Genomic DNA, 20838 nt, shown 5'->3' on the forward strand with positions numbered 1-20838 from the left:
AAGCGAGTAAAATCTTCTTGTATTAAAAGAGGTATAGACTCCAGAGAGAGATATCATTTTACCCCTGTACAAATCATTAGTAAGACCTCATCCGGAATATGCAGTTTAGTTTTGGGCACCAATTCACAAAAACAGCATTGGGGAACTGGAGAAAGCACAGGGAAGGGCAACCAAACTGATAAGAGGCATGGAGGAGCTCAGCTATGAGGAAAGATTAGAGGAACTGAATTTCTTCTCTCTTGAGAGGATGAGATTAGGGGAGGATATGATCAACCTGTATAAATACATCAGTGGTTCATATAGTGAAATCTGTGTAGAGCTATTCATCCTGAGGTCATCACAGAGGACAAGGGGGCACTCTTTATGTCTAGAGGAAAAGAAATTTAATCTCCAAACACGGAAAGGTTTCTTCACAGTTAGAGCTGTGAAAATGTGGAATAGACTCCCGCAAGAGTTGGTTCTGGCCAGCACAGTGGATTGCTTTAAAAAAGGCCTGGATTCTTTCTTAGATACACAGAATATAACTGGATATAACATTTATAGGTAAAGTTGATCCAGGGAATATCGGATTGCCTCTTGGGGGATCAGGAAGGAATTTTTTTCCCCTGCAGGAGCAAATTGGATCAGGCTTTGCTGTTTTTTTTGCCTTCCTCTGGATCAACTGTGAGTATAGGATTATAACTTTTTTTTTTTTTAATGGTTGAAGTGGATGGACTTTTGTCTTTTTTTTTCAGCCAGACTAACTATGCAACTATGAAATTGAGAGGCTTTTCAAAGACACCAAATGCCATGCAAATTTGGACTGTCGTATCTGCATGAATGGAAGACAGGATGAAAACATCCGGTTTCTCCTTCCACTTCACTGCGAGCATTTCTCCATTCTACAAGCAGGCTTTCTCCCCTTTTTTTAGTTTATTTCCAAGATTTTGGGGAAGCCTCTGTGATTAGGTCGCATGGTGCTACTGCAGCCAATTTCAAGATTGAATAATTGTTTAAAAAGTGTCACATTAAATTGTCTACTTACAAATGGGAACCCCTTACGGAACAAGGACAACACCAAGTCCCACACTATCTTGCCACTGCTCCCCATGTAGCCTGGGGAGTCGAGGGGGAGGGTGGGCTCTATTTCACTGTCTTTTCCCTTATGAACACTAAAATTGTATGTGTAGTCTGTTGCCCTTTCACAGATTATATATATATTTGACCCCAGATCTGGCACGCTTGCTGAGGAAGTATTGCTTGAATTTAGGGTGGCCAGTGGAATGTACGAGGGACTCGTGTATGCAGAAATTTTGTTGGGGCATATACACATCTGCAAATTTCTCTGAGACGTAGTTTTATGGGGGGGAGGGTGAATTTTGTAGAGCTCAAAATATTCAGAGTAAACTGGAGTATGGCAGAGTGTATTATCACTCAAATGCATGAAACGCATTCTCTGTTAATAACGGTTCCTGGTCATTGTAGCAGAGAACATGGGCATATGATGAATCAAGTTTGTGGACCAATCTGATCATAATTCATTCTTTTTTTTAATGCCCATGTTAAGTGTTAGGACTAAAAAAAAATTTGTAAGCCATGACCGGTTTGCACACACATTGTCTGGCAAGAGTTGAATTTGGGTTGGCAGCGATGTACTGGTCGGCATATAGATTGGTCTGGTCCTCAATTGACACAGATCTTCTGTGAAAACCATTTAAAAAAAAAATCAGTCAAGGGTGCTGCTGAATCTGTGGGCTGCCAGTCAGGATTGCAAGCACATGGGGAAGGACACTGAGCTCTACAAGCCTGTATTTGAATCCTTGGTGGCTTCAGGCTGTTACTAGTACTAACCATCTCATCAGCTTCGAATCACCACACAACCATGTGATACTGCAGTACTAGTGTGTAAAAGGCCGTGTTGTACTAGGCCGCTGGTGCTTGCCAGCTCACCAAAAGGTAGTGCAACACTAGTACTGCCACCCTGCTGAATGAGACAAATCATGTGTTCATAGCACTTCAGCTACCTGGGGTCCGGTACTCCTGACCTTAGCAGGGACCTCTTCTGTATTGTCCAGACTTCCTGTTGTGGTGCCTCTGCTTTCTGTAGGTTTGTATTCGGAGCCTGTATTTGACAGTTAGGCTTCCCCTTTGTTCTCAGCCATCATACTCTGAATCCTGTAGGCCTCTTCACTAGTTTATCTTTCTTTGGACATTTTGGGCACTAAATTTACAGGTACCTAGTTCGACTTACGGTATAAAGAGCTCCTGGCTGTCAGGGACTTCTTGAACTACTACAAATAAAATTTACCTGCTAGTTTTAGCAGAGACCAGGCTCGATCTTTCTAACAGTGCAGTGTTGTGTGCAATGTATGAGAGGTGGCAGTGATCTACTGGAAATTGCCTTTGTTGGTGGATGGGGGGGGAGCGGGCAGAAGGACACTATATGCAAGTGCTGGCAGCGAACGGGATTGATCCTGCTATCGCTGTGTTTTTCTGGATAGTATATTAAGGGGGACACTAGTATAGTTCTGTTTATGATCAATATATTGATCTATACTAGCAATGGCGCTGATCATCGACCTATTGTGTGCAGGCAATCTAACGCTAGCTGACCCTGTCTGGGAGGTACTCTAACTGACCCTGACTCTATCTGATGACCGTAGTGACAGTATTATAGTAAACCGTAAAAGCATACTGTACACTGACACTGTACTAATAGAACGGTCCCAGACTAGATCATTAGCCGGGACCAGCTGACAAACTGGTCTAGCAGCCAATGACAGCTCGTGTTTCCAAGTGTGAGCTCTCATGCACCTGGGAACTCGGGAGAAAGCTGAGACGTACAGGTATGTTACGGTCCTTATACTAGCTGCCCTGCAGTGGGTCAGCCAGCTGGTAAAAACAGTATTTTTATCCTAAAATATAAACAATATGCACTCACAAATGCAGTCAAGGGGCAAGGCACCAAACCACTGGGGCTGCGTTCTGAGGGATTTCCTCTTTCTTCAGCCTACCCAATGGTTACCCATGATGATTATATTGCCAGTGGGTCTTGGTAAGCAATGCTTTACTTGACTCTATGATTTTGAGGTCTGGAAACTGTTGTGCCCAGGGAAGGTGTGAGACTTCGTCTGCATGCTTGTCAAACCATGATTTTGACAACATTAGCTGTGTGAATTGGAGCATTTTTGTCTTGGTAAATGATGAGGTCTTCGGAAAACAATGTCTGCACCATGGGGTGCATATGTTCAGCCAAAATTGTGTTCATTTTCGCTTGTCGCACCTTTCAGGGTGATGGAGTGTGCAGAATACCAAGATATGGCTGCGCAAACCATGATTGCACTGCCACCCTGCTTTATCTTTGGGGATTCCTGCCACTCAAATCACTTTCACCACTAAGTGAATCCTCTTCTCCTTGAGAAAGGCCGCTAGCCAGGGTGCTGCATTTGCCAACTTGACTCACCACATGGGCAAAAGTCTTTCCAGTCTTTCCCCTTAACTATTAGGTTGAAGAGACAGAGACTGCTAATGTCTCAATGGCTGATCAGGTAGAGGTCACGGTACTGAGAAGAGCTGCTTACCTGCCAGAAGTTGGGCACTCCCCCAAGCTGCAAAGGTTTTTTTTTTAAAGCATTGCCTATGGAAAAATTGAAGTATTCACATATTTAGTATTTACATACATGACTTAATCTCATCTTCTATATTTGGAGACAATTTGCAGATTATATTGTGCACACAATAAAGCTGAGTGTATTTTTTTTAAATTTTTTTGAAAATATAATACAGTTTGATAAAAGTTGCATTAATATGTCGACAGTTGCAATTCCCATTCTTTGTCTATGGCTCGCTCCCCTGCTTCCAGAAAATATCTGTTTTGGGGGGTAAAACTTATTTCTTAACTACATGCTTACCACGCTAGAGCCGAATGACAGCTACGGCGCGGTTGTCCAGTTCTGGGAGGGTGTCATATGACCCTCCCGTGTGCCCCCAGCGGCACGCACCCGGCAATCTCCATGATCGCTGTGTCCTATGGACACAGCTGATCACGTGATGAGGTAAAAGCCAATCACAGCGGCATTTTACCACGTGATCAGCTGTGTCCAATGACACAGCAGATCACCGAGTAAATACAATTGCCGGTTATCTGCAGCACTTTCCTCACACTGTCACAGCTTGAGGAAAGTACTGCCGATAACCAGCAGATGTCGCCGCGCAGATCGGCACTGATGATCAGTGCCCAGCAGTGTCACCCACCAGTGCCCATCTGTGCCCAGCAGTGTCACCCATCAGTGCCACCAGTCAGTGCTGTCAGTCAGTGCCCATCATTGCTGCATATCAGTGCAGTCTTATCAGTGCACATCAGTGGAGAAAAATTACCTGTTTGCAAAATTTTATAATAGAAACAGAAAAACTTTTTTTTTTTTAAATTTTTTGCTCTTTTTTGTTTATAGTGCAAAAAATAAAACTCCCAATGGCGATTAAATACCACCAAAAAAAGCTCTATTTGTGTGAAAAAAATTATACATTTTCATGGATACAGTGTTGCATTATTGCACAATTTTCATTCAAATTGCAACAGTGCTGAAAGCTGAAAATTGGCCTGGGCACGAAGGGGGTAAAAGTGCCTGGTAGGTAAGTGGTTAATAGAGTGGAGAGGGATTAAAACATCTGTCGGGTTTTTATTGCTTTAAAGCGCAAGTTTATCTTTTCACAAAAATTAACACCCTTCCCACTCCCTATTTGGTCCCCTAACTAAATATGGTACTGTATATGTTCTGTACATAATAATCAAAACACAGCCATCCTGTGATCCTGAGGCTTTCCAGTGCTCGTTCCTGTTCACCTTCATACTTTTGTTACAATTATGCCAGAGTCTAACCCTATTTGCCACAAATAATTCAAGACTACTAAATGAAAATAAAGCTGGGTTATTTAAAAAATTTAAAAAAAGGCACCAGCTGTTTTTTCACAATTGTTAAGCTTACAGGAGTTGTTGGATGTTTATTTTTCCTCCACCTAAATTTATGTATATTTCTTAAGGTACAATTAAGCATTTTGGTGCAGAAGTGGTTCCCCGAGCTACCTCTGATGTTTTCTGATGCTGGAATACTGAACTACATGGTGAGTATAAATTTGTCTTTCCTCTATTTGTTTTGTTGTAGAGAGATTGAAGTTTCTACTAATTCTATTTTTTAACCTCCACAGTGCTCTGGGGGCCTTCTTTCAAGTAGTATGGAGAGGATACTCTTTGATGCAGAACCAATGAAAGAACTAAGCAGCAAGCGACCACTTCTGTGTACTGAAGTCCAGGATAAGAAAATCTTGCTAAAGGTCTTGCATTTACATAAAATAAAATTCTTTGAACTTGGTTTGGGTTGAGGGGAGCATCTTGCCTTACAACCTGTTTCCTTTGTTTACTAATTTTAGTTTTTGACAAGGAAATGTCACACTACTAAACATTATAGGGTGACCATTGAATTCTGTTTGTACTTGGTGGCCTTGTCTTTTAGGTCACCACTTCCAAAAATTGATTTCCATTTTTTTCCATAAAAATACTAACATGTTTTGTCATAAATGCATTCATGGATACTATTTGAAATAAGCCAGTTGACATAATTTATGATTTGAGAATATGGATAAATAACATGAAATTGTTTTGTATCTATAGGTCGAGGTACACCCAAATAAGTATTGTAAAATGTGTTTCTAGGGGTATTCGGTAGGAGCTGACACAGAAGAGCAAGTCATTGTAAGGGCAGCAGAATTTCATAAAGCTTGGATGCTACAGAAGGCGGAATCTGGGTTACTGGAACTTCTTTACCTATTTTTCTGCAAGGTAAGTGTATGTTTTGAGTTTCTCTTGGTTTCTAATTGCTGTTGCCAACATGGTACTAAATCAAATGATGGTGTTAATGAAGTCTCTTAGCTAGCTAATAAAACGTGTTAATGATTCTTTGAAAATAGACATGCATGTTTTTGTCAGTGTCTGATCTGCATCTGTATTACTAAGATAGTGACAGTGGCTCAGTTTAATTGTAGTTGATAGGCAGGCTGGAATATCGCAAACATACGGACTGGACAATGCCAGAGGCCATGAGGTTTAGATGCCAAGTACATCTGGTAAATTACTTTTCTGATCTTTTTATTGTTTTTATTGGCTCCTTAGTCTTTCTACTTGACTGTTCATCCAAAGCTGTCATGCTAGCCCTCTAGCTTTTGTGCTGCATAAATTACAATCCTGGAATGTGCATCTTCTAAATCAAGTTTGCAGGCACAGCACACCTTTACTTAAAATGGAAGGTTGTCTTTAAAGCTGATCGCCAGCTTTTATTACACTTTTCATAGTTTGGACAAAACTGGCTTAATATATGAGGTCACTGGATGTGCTTTATAAACTGACAGCATACAGCACTGTGATCCGTGTGCGAGCCGAATCCTTCTTGTCTCATACCTGGAACACAATATCATTGAATACAAAGCTTTCTCTGATTGGCTGAGTCAAAGATATGGGATGATGATGTCACAACCTCTGACTTGTCCAGTCAGAGGAAGCTTTTTATTCATTGACCGAATACATCGCTTTCTATGAATGGCTGAGCTTTGCTCAGACAGATGCTATTGTGTTCTGGGTATGATAGGAAGGTCTCGGCTTGCACACAGAACACAGTGCTTCAGGCTGTGTAGCCTCAGCTACATACAGTTTATACAGCACATCCAGCGACCTCACATGTTAGTGAGGGACATAGTTCGTTTGGGCCAGCTTGGCCCAGTTGAACTGTGTAAAGTGTAACAAAAGCCGAATATCAGCTTTAAAGGCTAAGTTCACCTTTGGAACATGTTACAACTCATATTTAGGGTATAACATTTCAGCTCCTGCCCCCATGACCCCCTCCCTTGTGACAGGTGCAGGGTTTCCTCTCCCCTGCAGCCGCTGTCACATTTAAAACCAGCACAGCTGTATGTGGCTCCGCCCTCCTCATAGCCACATCATTTATTCACAGTGAACTGGGTATGAATTAACTATAGGTGCCGTCTGCCAACAGACAGCATGTAGCTCTCAGTGGTCTACAAGCATGCTTAGTCAGCATGCTGGTAGTCCATTCACAAGTCCTCCAGCTTTCTAAAAGATAGCCCACACAGAGGTATGGGCAGAAATCTGGAGAACGTGTCTGCTGGAGCCTAACCTTGCATCTGTGATCCACTAATCATGGGTGCAGTGCTTTGCAGGCTCCTGTGGGGAAAATATTAGATACACCACTGTTAATTTTGACGTCAAATTTCAATGTAGTTTTAGTCAGTCTTTTGACTAAAATGCCGTTTTAGTCGTATTTTAGTCATCCAAATTCTTTTAGTTTTAGTTGACTAAAATCTCCAGTATCATGAACAAATGAAAATATTGCTTTTTGACAAAATGAAGTGCAACTTTAAGATCTAACAAAACTGTAAAGCTGTAATGTCATTGTACATATTACCTGAATATAAAAACTTTTAACAGTTCTTTATTGATAATGAAAACAAATCTCAAGTAACATCTTTATAAATAGAACCAAGTTTTGTAAACAAAGAATGTTGCTTTTCGACCACTGTTAATTTTGACGTCAGATTTTGATTTAGTTGTAGTCATAGTCTTTTGGCTAAAATACCATTTTAGTTTTAGTTGTATTTTAGTCATCTGAATTGAAACTAAATTTTGTTTTAGTCACTGAAAACATGCAGCTGATGAAAACTGACAAAAATATTTTCGTCAACGAAATTAGCACTGGGTGGGGGGTATAAAACTTTTATATTAAATTAGTAAACTTTTACATTAAACCTTTTGCTGCCAGGCCCTGCACACCACTTTTAAACCCAGGTGGCCAGACCATTTTTGCAATTTTTCCATTGCTTTTTTTATTTTTCCTTTGCAGCTTTCAGAGTTTGTAAATACTCCCCAAACCATATATTTTCTGAAAGCACATGACCAGTAGAATAAAAAGGGGTACTGATTTTTAGGAACCCATGGTATTTGCGCACGTTTGTCCAAACAATATTTTCTCTAAAAATATACTATAATCATTATTAGCAGATACAAACGCATCAAATTTTACAAAGTTCCTGCTAAATTCCTACTAAATATAAAAGTTTAAACTGTCTTGAGTTAATAAATCACAAATATTTCTAAATCTTAAATTGCACTTTTTTGCGAAATGGTGAAAATCAAATGTACACAATTTCTCTTAAAAATCTGGAGGTTTTCATTTTTCACTTACAACTTTCAGAGTTTGCAAAAGATCCCCCTAACAATATATTTTCTGAAAGAACAGGACCAGTAGAATAAAGGTGCTACTGATTTTTTTTTTTTTTTTTTTTTAGGCCCCACAATGGTTGTGCGCATTTTCATCAAATCGCTATTCTCACAAAAAAACCCACTAAAATCCTTATTTGCACACAACCACAACATACCTTACAAAATTTCCTGCTAAATTCCTACTAAAGCTTCATTCAGTGGGTTGTTGTGCTAAAGTGTACGCCCATGAAGGACCTATTCATATCAGCTGGGACGCAGCAGCTGCATGGACAGATCTGACATCCATGCGGGTGTAGGTGCATGGCCCCAAACGCAGACAGTGTAAGTTCAGGGACATGCGCCCAGATTGATGTCAAGGTGGGAGCAGTGGCTGTGTTGATGCAGCATCTGCGTCCCAATTGATATGAATAGGACTGCCTGCATGGGAAAGTGTGGAACACCTGTGGATCCCAGTGCAGCTAAACATGGCCTCGCTGTAGTATGCCTCGTGTGAACAAGGCCTTAGGCCTTGTTAGACTTGCGGTTGGGGCAGCTTACGGACCTGGCCAGTTAGCAGTGCTGAAGGGCTGTTTGGACATGGCAGTGAAAGGGTTAAATTTAATTGTAATGCCTTATATTACCTCCAGCCTATTAGCCTCCAGCTTCTCTGGGTTCAGTGCTGATTTAACCTGCACTACATTTCCCATGAGTCATTGCTTCTCACACATTCACAAGTTCTCAGGCATTTTACTGACATGTATGGATAGTGTACTGAGCTGTATGTGTGCTGCACGGTGTATACTGACATGTATGGATGGTGTACTGAGCTGTATGTGTGCTGCACTGTGTATACTGACATGTATGGATGGTATACTGAGCTGTATGTGTTCTGCACTGTATTTCCTGATGTGTAAACAAATCATGCATTCTGTATGCAGGCCAACTAATTGGTTGACCAACTAATCGATAATGAAAATAGTTGACAACTATTTTTATAGTCGATTATGTTGATTAGTTGTTTCAGCCCTACTTTCCATCTAATAAACTTCACTGTTTGTGAATTAAAACCGTAAATTAAAATCTTGGAGATTTTTTCTCATGCCAGAGCTTAATACTCTAATCATTGACAACATTAAAAAAAACCTCCTGCATTAGATTTCAGGTATCTATCAATTTTAACAGTATCAGCAATTGATGCAGATTGTGTTTTTTTTTTTTTTTTTTTTTTTTCTCTTTACAGTCCGATCCTATGGTATATTTTATGGTTCCCTTTTACGCTGGGGAGAGCCTGGGCACTGTCCAAACACTTAACCCTTTGAATTCATACGTAAGTACATTTTTAATGTTGTCCTCATATATTATGACTACCCTGTCCACCTTTAGCAGGGCTAAGCACACAACTGTGCAAGTTATGCCCACAGAACTGCTTTTCTGTGACAGGTGCATACTAGTTCTTAGTCTGAAAATGGTGTTTTATGAGATATGCCAGTCAGTGGGATTATACCTGACCAGAACCCACTGTTTCAATTAAATACATGAGCTTTTTCTTTGAAGAAGATGGAGATAGAAAAGGGAAAAAAGTAGACCAAATACTTTTTTAGTGGCTAGTGCTTTTAAATGTTAATTGTAATGAATTACTCTTGGCTAATATGGGACATCATACAGTATTTTTTTTTAAATACTTCTATGGGGAATAGGGATTGATTTACTGCCATATTGCCAAATCTTCATGTTTCACTATTTTAAGTGCTTCTGCCATTTTCAGGTTCCTACCGCTTACTATTTCACTCTTAATAGGGCTGCAGTTATGATTTGCTGTTATTAATTTGTCATTTAACATTAGCCTTTAACATTCTAGTTGCTCTAGCTAAGTTGTCAAAAGAGACTAGGTTAATAGCTGTGTCGAGATCAGTTGATAAAGATAAAGTTCAGTTAGGCAGGAGTCGGAATAGGCTTCACTGAAGAGACTAGTTTTTAGGGACTGCCTAAAGGTGGACAGGGTGGAACTTTCTAGCCTATAATGTCTTCTCTCCCAGAGGATGGGAGAGGCTCTGGAGAAGTCCTGGATGCAAGCATGGGAGGAGGAGAAAAGGAACCTTCAGAACAGGAGTCTTTGGAAGCAGAGAGGATGGTTTAGGGGACATTTTAAGACTAGAGTGGTGATGTAGTTCAGGGCAGTGTTTTGAATGCTTGTGGTTTTGGCACCTAGGAGCCTTGGCTGTAGCATATTTTTGCCTTTTGAGATGCATTACCTAAAACATTGGATGTGTATGGGCGTATTTTTCAAAGTGCAACATTTTACAGCAGCATATCAATGGCGAAAGATACGCTGCAGCTATGGCTCTGAAGTGCCACAACAAGGATATTTTATTCTGTACAGTCATATCTCTAATGTACAGCCATGTCCAGGAGCCCTAAAAAGAAAAATGTTAAAATAGCTATATCAGGGCTTGATATAAGATTGTGTCAGGGTCAAAGGTTGGGATCAAAGGTCAGGGTCAGTGTTTTTAGAAAGAAAACACCGCTTCAGGTCCACCAGCCAAACACCGCCGCAATAGCATTGAACAGGTGCTGGCCCAGGTGACAGCTGGTAAAGAGAAAAAAAGGAAATCTAGATGGCCACACTACTGTAGAAATTACTTTTATTTAGAAAATCACCAAACAGGGTAAAAACATCAAGGAAATAGCAGCGGAGGAGGAAAGTGACCCACTGACATATGTTTCTCGCTACACTAGCGCTTACTCTGAGCAGTCTCAATCACCGCTGTCAGCGACAATAATAAATACTGAGTATCACATTCACAGGTAAAACCGACAACACTGGAACCCCTTCAGAACATGTATAAAACGTACTTTTGCTTCATCAGTGATCTGCTATTGGTTGTTTCCAAGGATATTGGCAGTTTGGAAAGCTGGTTGGTGTATTTGAACAACTGTGAGTTAAATCTGAGGTTCACTGGCCATATGGAGGCCATGTCTGTTTCTTTTCTGGATGTAACTTTATCAGTTGTAGATGGACAGGTACTTTCTGGGCTTTACAGGAAACCTCTAGCCAGCACATACGGTATACCAACTGGTCAATATTTAAAACTGCATTGCATTTGCAGCAATGATAATCAGTTTAATTAACCTCTTGGCGCCAGCCGAAACCAAATGTGCGGCCTCCCGGCGTCTGGGCCTAGACGCCGAGCGGCCGTACATTTGCGTTCTATTAAACAAAAACATATGTGCTGGGAGCATGCTCCCAGCACACGGTACTCATGGAAAGGTCCCGATCTCCTCTTTCGATCGGGACCTTTCCTGATCATGTGATGGCATGTCACAGCGGTCACATGACCCTAAACCCCTCCCTGCCTCTCGGCTTCTGAAACCCTTAAAGGGCCGGGAGGTGCTGGCGCCAAGGGGTTAAGAGGTTAAGTCTATGGGAATGTTTCCTCCAGCAGAGCTATCCAGTGTGTATTTTGATTAGAGCTCTTTGTATTCCTAGGACCAAAACTAGGAAGGAATTGTTAGTTGATAAATCAGGAAGAAACACAATGAGCTGGTACCAGTCTTTTCTACTGCTTACAGTCTGGAGTTCAACAAGGTCAAGTCTATAATATTTAGATACTTACCAGTGTTGTACAATGACAATATATATTCTGGGATACTGTCTAAGGGTGTCAAGACTGTGCCATGGTGAGCTCCCTCTTTGAGTACCTTTTTCGTCTCTTAAGTTGTTTTTCAAGTGAGAATTGTAAAGTGACAAGTTGGTTACATTTCATAGATATTTTTAGATTCATTGACAGTAGGTTCTCTTGTTGCCCACACAGAAACATTAAAGTTCACTCTTTTGTTAATTGCAACACTAAATATGTTATTTATGTCATCACTTGTAGTATTTTCTCTGTACAGTGTGTAGGCAGGACCACAAGAATGCTGCAGGATCCACAACCATTTGTATGATACTGAAAAAATCATTCAGCTAATATTGCTAAGCTTTTGAGGGAATGTCATGGCGGTGATTCTGCAGCTATCCGTATCAAGGTTATTGAGTAAGGTGCCTAAAGAGAGGTGGTGATTTATTCAGACTCCTGTAAGAGAGCGGTATTCTGGATTTCCAGATGCAAACCAGGAGACCCATGTGGCTTAATTTTGAGTGGGATGTCACTTGGTTTTATCAGTGACATCGCCTTCTGTATATTTCTGTTTCCCAAAAAAATCTGTTTTTTAATTTTTGTATTTGTTTTTGTTAGTTTTATTCTAATACTGAAATATTGCATATTACTCCTTTGAGAATTTTGGATGTCTATTATACAGTGCCTTAAAGTTATAAATATAGCTGTTCTGTGAAGCCCTCAGAGGGTTGTTAGAGAACATTAGTGAACAAACCACATCATGAAGGCCCAGGAACACACCAGACAGGTCAGGGAAAAAGTTGTAGAGAAGTTTGAAGCAGGGTCATGTTATAGAAAAAATATCCAAGCTTTGAACATCTCACTGTTCAATCCATCATCCGAAAACGGAAAAAGTATGGCACAACTGCAAACCTACCAAGACATGGCCATTCACCTAAACTGACAGGCAGAGGAAGGAGAGCAGTAATCAGAGAAGCAGCCAAGAGGCCCATGGTAACTCTGGAGGAGCTGAAGAGATCCACAGCTCAGGTGGGAGAATCTGTCCATAGGACAACTATTAGTCATGCACTCCACAAATCTGGCCTTTTTGGAAATGTGCAAGAAGAAAGCCATTGTTGAAAGAAAGCCATAAGAAGTCCCGTTTGCAGTTTGCGAGAAGCCATGTGGGGGACACAGCAAAAATGTGGAGGAAGGTGCTCTGGTCAGATGAGACCAAAATTTAACTTTTTGGCCTAAAAGCAAAACGCTATGTGTGGCGGAAAATGAACACTGCACATCACCCTGAACACACCATCCCCACCGTGAAACCTGGTGGTGGCAGCATCGTGTTGTGGGGATGCTTTTCTTCAGCAGTGACAGGGAAGCTTGTCAGAGTTGATGGGAAGATGGATGTAGCCAAATACAGGGCAATTTTAGAAGAAAGATTTGAAAATTGCTGTTCACAGATGCTCGCCATCCAATCTGTCAGAGCTTGAGCTATTTTGCAAAGAAGAATGGGCAAACCTTTCACTCTATAGATATGCAAAGCTGGTAAAGACATCCCCAAAAAGACTTGCAGCTGTAATTGCAGCAAAAGGTTGTTCTACAAAGTATTGACTCAGGGGGTCTGAATACAAATGCACGCCACACTTTTCAGATATTTGTGAAAACAATTTTGAAAACCATTTAATATTTTCCTTCTATTTCACAATTTTGTGCCACTTTGTGCTGGTCTATCACATAAAAGTAGGGATGCACTGAAATTTCGGTGACCAAAACATTTCATCCGAATACACTCGTATTGGCCGATATGAAAATAAGCACCGATGCAGGTGCCGAAAAACCTTGCCCCCTCGCCACCCCCCTGCTGCCGCTTGGTAGTTCTCAGCCTGAGAGACCACCGAACGATCCTGGTGCTGGGCATAAGGATAAGTGAAGGAAAGATGGCCTCCACTCATCTCTATGCCCTTGCGCCTTGTAAACAAGGCCTTTTTTTTTTTTTTTTTTTTTTTTTTAAAGCAGTAGATCAATGCTTTTTTTTTTTATCTAATGCTTTACGTTGTAGAGGGAGGATGTGGGGTCTTATTGACCCCAAATCTCTCCATAAAGAGGAAAGATTGACACCACCCAACAAAACCCTTCTGCCACGCATATATCCATATACTGTATACAATCTACTAAGGGCATCAAAAAACTTAACTTAACTGTAAATGTAACTTAAACATGAATGTAATAATAACCACAATTTATAGTCCTTCATATGTGGTTTTATCTGTGCATATATAAAACTTTGTGCCAGGCAGGTGCCCCTTTTTCTTTGTGTCCAAATATATTCTTAGATATGCTCCACCACCAGAGACATAACAGATGTACTCTCACCTCCTTTTATGACCCAAATTGTATAGGTCAAATAGCGCCTTTCCCTTTTAACCTGAGTAGGTATAATGTATTGTTAGCTCCACTCTCCTTCTCACTCTGCTGCAGATGATCTTGCCTCCTTCTTTATCCCGCATATCCTACGTATGTGTAAACAAAAACGCTTGCCACAGTGTAGTACTCAAATACTGTATAATTTATTTAAAAAACAAAGTGCACTCACATTTAAAAGTGTCCTGCTGGATCACCACAGTAAAAACACCTGTCACAATATTGACTTCAGTGCATTCAGGAAATTCCAAGATAGCGGCTCGTAAACTTCCGGTTTAACGGCTTGACATCATCGGCCCACCCTACGCGTTACATCTCGTCACTTGACTTCCTCAGGAGAACCCGGCCAAGAATAGTAAAAACAAAAACAAATGCCATTACCTTCATTACCATGACTAATCACCAAAAAGACCAACAAAATAAATTCCCTTCTGATGATGACGATGATACAACTTATGTAATCATTTTGATATTTGTACCTGTAGTAGGGCCAAGAAAGTGTGCATTTTACTTTATATTTTCATCCTCCCTAAACGCATTGTTTTTGCCAAAACCTTCCTATAAGGTAACACCGAGAAGAGGAGTAGCCAGGAGTACTGGCAGGGGACCCAAGAGGAGGATGCACAGAGCAGGTAAGTATAAACCTGTTTGTTTAAAAAAAAAAGTTTGTGCTTGCAATCACTTTAACCACTTGCCCTCCAGAAGATTTACCTCCATTCTTGACCAGGCCATTTTTTGCTATTCAGTGCTGAGCTATTTCAAACGGTAATTGCATGGTCATGCAACGCTGTACCCAAACAAAATTTGTGTCCTTTTTTCACACAAATAGAGCTTGGATTTTTATTTTTTGTGATTATAAATGAAAAAACACAAATTTAGATAAATTAATTTTTTACTTTGTTCTAAAAAAAAATTAATAAAATAAAATAATTGTTTACTTTGTTCTAAAAAAAATATCCAATAAACTCAAATTTAGTCATAAATTTATACCAAAATGTATTCTGCTACATGTCTTTACTAAAAAATCCCAATATGTGTTTATCAATTGGTTTGTGTTGTGGTGGTTTATGTAATAATTTTATTCTAAATACGTAGGGCGGTGTCCTCTCCCTTAAACAAAATATTGCAGTGCCTCCAGCTGTTAAAATACGGCAAATATTTAATGAACCAATAATTTGGACACCTTAATAATTTGATCACCACTTAATAATATACCTTGAGTCCTTTTAGCCAGTATGATTTCGTACCATATACACAAAAATTGCCTTTTTGATAAATTTATTTATGTACAAAATGTATATATATATTAATACAAACGCAAAATACTGATGATAAAAGTATACTTGTACATACAATCAAAAATATGATAGGCTAATTTCTAAATGATCAAACAATAGATGCTTGCAGATAACGGTAAATATAGGAAAAAACAAATTTAGGTATAAGTTGTCTTATAGTGCCTCAGAAATTATTTCTCATATTCCGTGGCCATAGGAATATAAGAAAATATGGTTTTTTTCCTGAGGTGTATGGCATTTTTATACCATACAATCCTTTGTTTCAAGGGACCTCCCAACAGGCTTCTTGATTGGCCGGTTCAGAAGTGTGCGTACCTAGAGATATTCCTTACCTGTCCACTGGGGACAGTCAGGTATCAAAAAAAAAAATAAATTGGTGGGCTTAACGATGACTCATACTTTGAAACAAAATGTCTTTAGGTATCAAATATATATGTCCTATTCAAGTATCGTTGATTTCACTATCTCTTGGATAAGGACCATAGAAAGATATAAATACATTTGATTTCTCATTTTCCTGATGTTTAAACTGTATTGGAATAGCTGATTTCTTTTGGAAATGTACAATTTACCCCAATTCACAAATCATTTTATTTTCATTATTTCAAACTTAGTTGAGTGGGATGCAATACCTAACCTTCTCAAAGATATTTTCCCTTGATAAAAAGTGTTGGTAATATGCCTCTTGATAATGTCTCTGTGAGTAGTTATATAAAGTTTTTTAGCGTTAGATGACCTACGTTTCACCTTCTTGTTTAAGGAATGAAGTTCCTATGAGGAGGAGAAACCCTCTGTTTACCTGTTTGTGTGGGAATTAGGGTAAACAGCCAGTTATATGTTGACCTCAGTGGATAATAGTATATTGTCTGCTCACAAAGTCTTGTTTGGGAATCCACACTTCCAAGGTTTTGTGAGATGTTTGACTCCCTATTATTAAGTTTCCTGCAATTGAAGTATCCCCTAGCTTCCCATAGACAATCGTACTTGTTTAGATGACATACATCTGCAAGGTCTTGGAATAACCAGAATCAGATCCCACCATTGTAATTTTCTTGTACTTTGATCACCTGTAGAAGTCCAAATAGTGATATTGTGTCTTGAACACGTTCTTCCACTCATTGTGTGTGTGTGTGTGTGTGTGTGTGTGTGTGTGTGGCAACCTCTTGAAATATCCCTTGAAATTCACTCTAGAATGTTAACCCCTAACAGTCAGCTGGGATTCCCAATTTTGGGATAATGTCATTTTCTTAATAAACAGTCCCCAAAAGTCATTACAGTGTGAAAGTTACAGCATCTACAAACTATGGTATATAGTGGAATTTACGCAGCTTTTACTTTCTGAGGTGCTAAAATGCCAGGGCAGTACAACCCCCCCCCCAAAATTACCCCTTTTTGGAAAGTAGATACCCCAAGGAATTTGCGGAGAGGCATGCTGAGTCCATGAAAGATTTTATTTTTTGGCAAAAATTTGTGGATTATAACTAAACATTTGTTTTTGTCTTTTTACACAAAGTTGTCACTTAAACAATAAATTGCTCACACATCCATGTGTATATTTGGAATAGCACATCCTGCTACTTCTCCCGAGTATGGGGATACATGTGAGAGACTTTTTGGCAGCCTATCTACATACATGCCCCCCAAAATCCAATGACCACCTGCAGGCTTTCAAAGGGCACATTTCTTCATGTCACTTACTCACTACCTATCACTGTTTTAGAGGCCCTAAAATGCCAGGATAATGCAACCCCGCCCAAATGTCTCCTTTTTCAAAGGTGAGTATTTTTGAGATTTAATTTTTTTTGTCACGGTTTTGAAAAAGAAAAAAAAAATACATTTTTCGTTTTCTTTCTTAATTTTCCAAAAAACGGTGGCAACAAATGAGATCTGCAACATACTAACCATGCCTCTTAGCCAAGGTGATATGGTTTGCCTTTTAGCACTGGATTCCCTGCTCTGTGGACTGCTAGTCAAGGTCCACACCAACAACTTCCCAGCAGGGGCTTATGAAGATCTCCAAGGCAGTACCAGAATTCAGGACACTCTTCAAGAAAGCAGAGTTCTTGGGTAGAACTTAGTGTTCTGGTTCCGTCCACATTACTTATTCCTGGCATAGAACATTGGCAAGCAGACTTCATAAGCCACCAATGACTGGATTTTGAAGAAACGTCCCTCCTTCAAGTTTGTCTTTGGTGGGGAATGCCAGGTGTTGAACTAATTTCTGATTAAGGCTTCTGATTTGGAGGATAGTGCGAGCAAGCATTCCAGTCATTCTCATTGCATTGGATTGTCGAGGGCATGGTTCTTGGACATTGTCAGACTTCTAGCGGACTCTACAAGCCTTACGGACCTTCCCACTCTTTCATGCTTTACATTAGCTGGCCTTTTGACAGCTTGGCTGTTGAAGCCCAAGTCTTGAGGAACAGGGATCTTGGGAACTCCAATTCCCATTTTGCTGAATACTAGAAAGCCCTCTTTTTGTATGGTTTACCACCACACGTGTGGCTCCAGTTGTTTTGCTTGGGTCCTTAGATGATTTACACATTCTCTTCTGGAGAATTATTTTTGTTTTTTCATCTGAAGCTTCTAACATCTGAATGTTTGTCTTCTGCTACCCACTCCTGCTATATTTATTGCTGACATCTATCCTATGGAAAAGGATGTTAAAAAGAAATTATTCCTGTAGTGTATCTTGCCATTTCAGTTTTTAATAAACACCTACAGTTCCTATTGAGGATGCACTATCCTTTGAGGATGCTGTTAATGGGCATTTTGAAGCATTTTCCAGCCCTTCAGCCAGCAATTGCTTCCATGGCTATTTTGCCATTTGCCATACTATTGCCAGCTAGTCGACAAATGGACAGAGACCAAAAACCTGCTTTTGAAGACCCTGCTCTTAGAACAATTTCAGCTACCTTTAGCCCCATTGTTTTGGTGATGCTCTTGAGAATGTAATTTGCCAAGTCTCAAGAATCTGTTATCTCTGTGCATATACAGTAATACCTCGGTTTTACGAATTTAATTAGTTCTGCAGGACTTTTTGTATAGCAGAAAATTTGTAAACAAACATTGTTTCCCATAGGCATGTGTTGAAAACCAATTAATCCGTTCCAGAGGTCAGAAAAAGTAAACGCTACTAAAATACCGCATGAGTTATTTTAATAATTCATGCGATATTTTAGTAACAACAACCATGTGTTAATGTTTCAGCTGTCAGCGGAGTTCCCTACTGACAGCTGAATGTAAAATAATTGCCAACAATTAAAAAAAAATATTTAAACGGTGTGGGGTGCCCTCAACATGTGGGGGGGGGGTGCTTTTGGGCAGGCAACATGGGGGGGGTTCTTTGAGGCCCCCCCAAAGAAGCACCATGAAAGACCCATTTACCAAGCCCCCCCCCCCCCCCTCGTGTGAATGAGTATGGGGTACTGCCTCTGAGTTGGCTTGACAGTTCTTAAATATGTAAGGAGCAGGGCCACCCAGGGACATCACCCGAGTGACCCCGCCCCATGTGATCATTGATGTCACATGCGTGGTGGCCCCCACCCCTTACATATTTAAGAACTGTCAAACCATCGGAGTAGGCAGAAGGCTGGAAGCCATCATCGGGAATGAAACGGTTTCTTTCTTTTTTTTTTTTTTCTTTTCGGGTCGGCGGCGGGCATCATGATTGACGTTGGATCTACTGCGGGGGACATTCTTTGAGATTTGTCTTTTTAATAAAGGACTTGTTAAAGACCGAGACCTGTCTTTTTTTCCCACTACGCTTTTTGTTTTTCACATGGGGGGGGCTGGGGTTATGGGGAAGAGGCCCTTGTCCCCATCAACATGGGGACAAGGTGCTTTGGGGGAGCCCCCCATGTTGAAGGCATGTGGTCTGGTATGGTTTAGGGAGCGCTCGCTCATCCCCACCTTTTCCTGACCTTCCAGGATGCATGCTCGGATTAGGGTCTGGTATGGATATTTATTTATTTATTTTTTTTAGCGTGGGAGTTCCCCTCAAAACCCATACCAAGACCCGAAGGGCTTGAAATGGATGGGAGGGGGGACCCCACACAGTTTTTTTTTGTTTTTTTTTTTCCTTTTTCCCATAAAGTTTATTAATAAACTCTGAGCATACAATAGGTACAGGTAATACAAGGTATCAGTCGGAAATACAATAGTAGGTAATACACATACAGCAAACAAAAAGATACATAGCAATATATCGGCAAAGAATCAGACGTAAGTCATCCCAGGGAAAAGAAAACGGGAAAAATGAGGACATGCAAACGCAGGAACATTAAAGGCATATCTGGTCTCAAGCCCTTATTCAGCATATTGGAATCACAGCACTGGCAGGGTCGATGATATATAACCTCAGTTACCAAGCAGCAGCAAAGAGCAGGGCCAGTGAGTCAAAGGTATGCATTGGAAATGTATACAGAAGGTGTGGAGGGGGGGTACAAGGGCTTGTAGGATAGGGCCTTTTACTTTTGATGAAACTGAGGTAACCCACTACAGGTTGCCAGCACGTGGGTAAAGGGTTCGGGAAAGGAGATATGTAAAAGTAAAACATATGTGCAGATAGGGAGTAGGGCTCCTATGCGTAGAGATGTGTACCAAAATGGAAAGGGGAGAATGAAAGCTAAACTGAGTAGGAAAGCAAGGAAATGGGGATTAAGAATAAGCATGAAAAAGAAGAGAGGGGAAGAAGAAAAAAAAAAAAGGTGGAAGGGAGAAGGGTGGTTGGGGAAGGGTCGGACGGGGAGGAGGAGGTGTGGAGGAGTAGAAGGGTAGGTAAGTCACCTTTACTCAAGAGCATATGCATAGCCAGAGATTTGAAATATAGACGTTTGGGAAGCAGAGTGTGGTGGAGGAGGAGTTGGGCCGGAGAGAACTCAATATCAAGAGTAGACACCGAAGAAGTAATCCGATGTACCTCCTGCCAAAAGGGCTGAACCATAGGGCAGTCCCACCAGATATGAAGAAGAGATCCAACAGGAGCCCCACATCTCCAACAATTACTAGGTCTGGATGGATCAAAATGATGGATTCTAGAAGGTGTATTGTACCAACGTGTCGCCAACTTGTATCCGTTTTCTTGTACCGAAACATTCAAGAAGCACTTATGAGAAAAGGTAAAGATTTGGTCCCAATCAGAGGAAGAAAAGTCAATGTTTAAGTCTCTTTTCCAAGCTTTGCAGGCGGGAAGTGAATCAGAGGTTCTGTCACAAGAAGCAGATAGGTAAATGATACTAAATGCCTCCGTGGTTCAGCCTTTGAACAGAGT

General features: G+C 40.5%; 1 protein-coding gene across 1 annotated transcript in view; it reads left to right on the top strand.

Moving 5' to 3' along the window:
• The window catches only part of STK31 (serine/threonine kinase 31), a 267629-nt gene that overhangs the window by 153513 nt on the left and 93278 nt on the right, over positions 1-20838 (top strand). Inside the window, exons 16-19 of the mRNA XM_089673219.1 lie at positions 5020-5100; positions 5185-5310; positions 5690-5815; positions 9486-9572. Coding sequence (XP_089529345.1) covers positions 5020-5100; positions 5185-5310; positions 5690-5815; positions 9486-9572 — 420 coding nt within the window. The remainder of the gene's footprint in view (positions 1-5019; positions 5101-5184; positions 5311-5689; positions 5816-9485; positions 9573-20838) is intronic.

Source organism: Staurois parvus, unplaced genomic scaffold (assembly GCF_062004578.1).
Source record: "Staurois parvus isolate SC_StPar_1 unplaced genomic scaffold, SC_StPar_1.0 ptg000136l, whole genome shotgun sequence".
NCBI lineage: Eukaryota > Metazoa > Chordata > Amphibia > Anura > Ranidae > Staurois > Staurois parvus.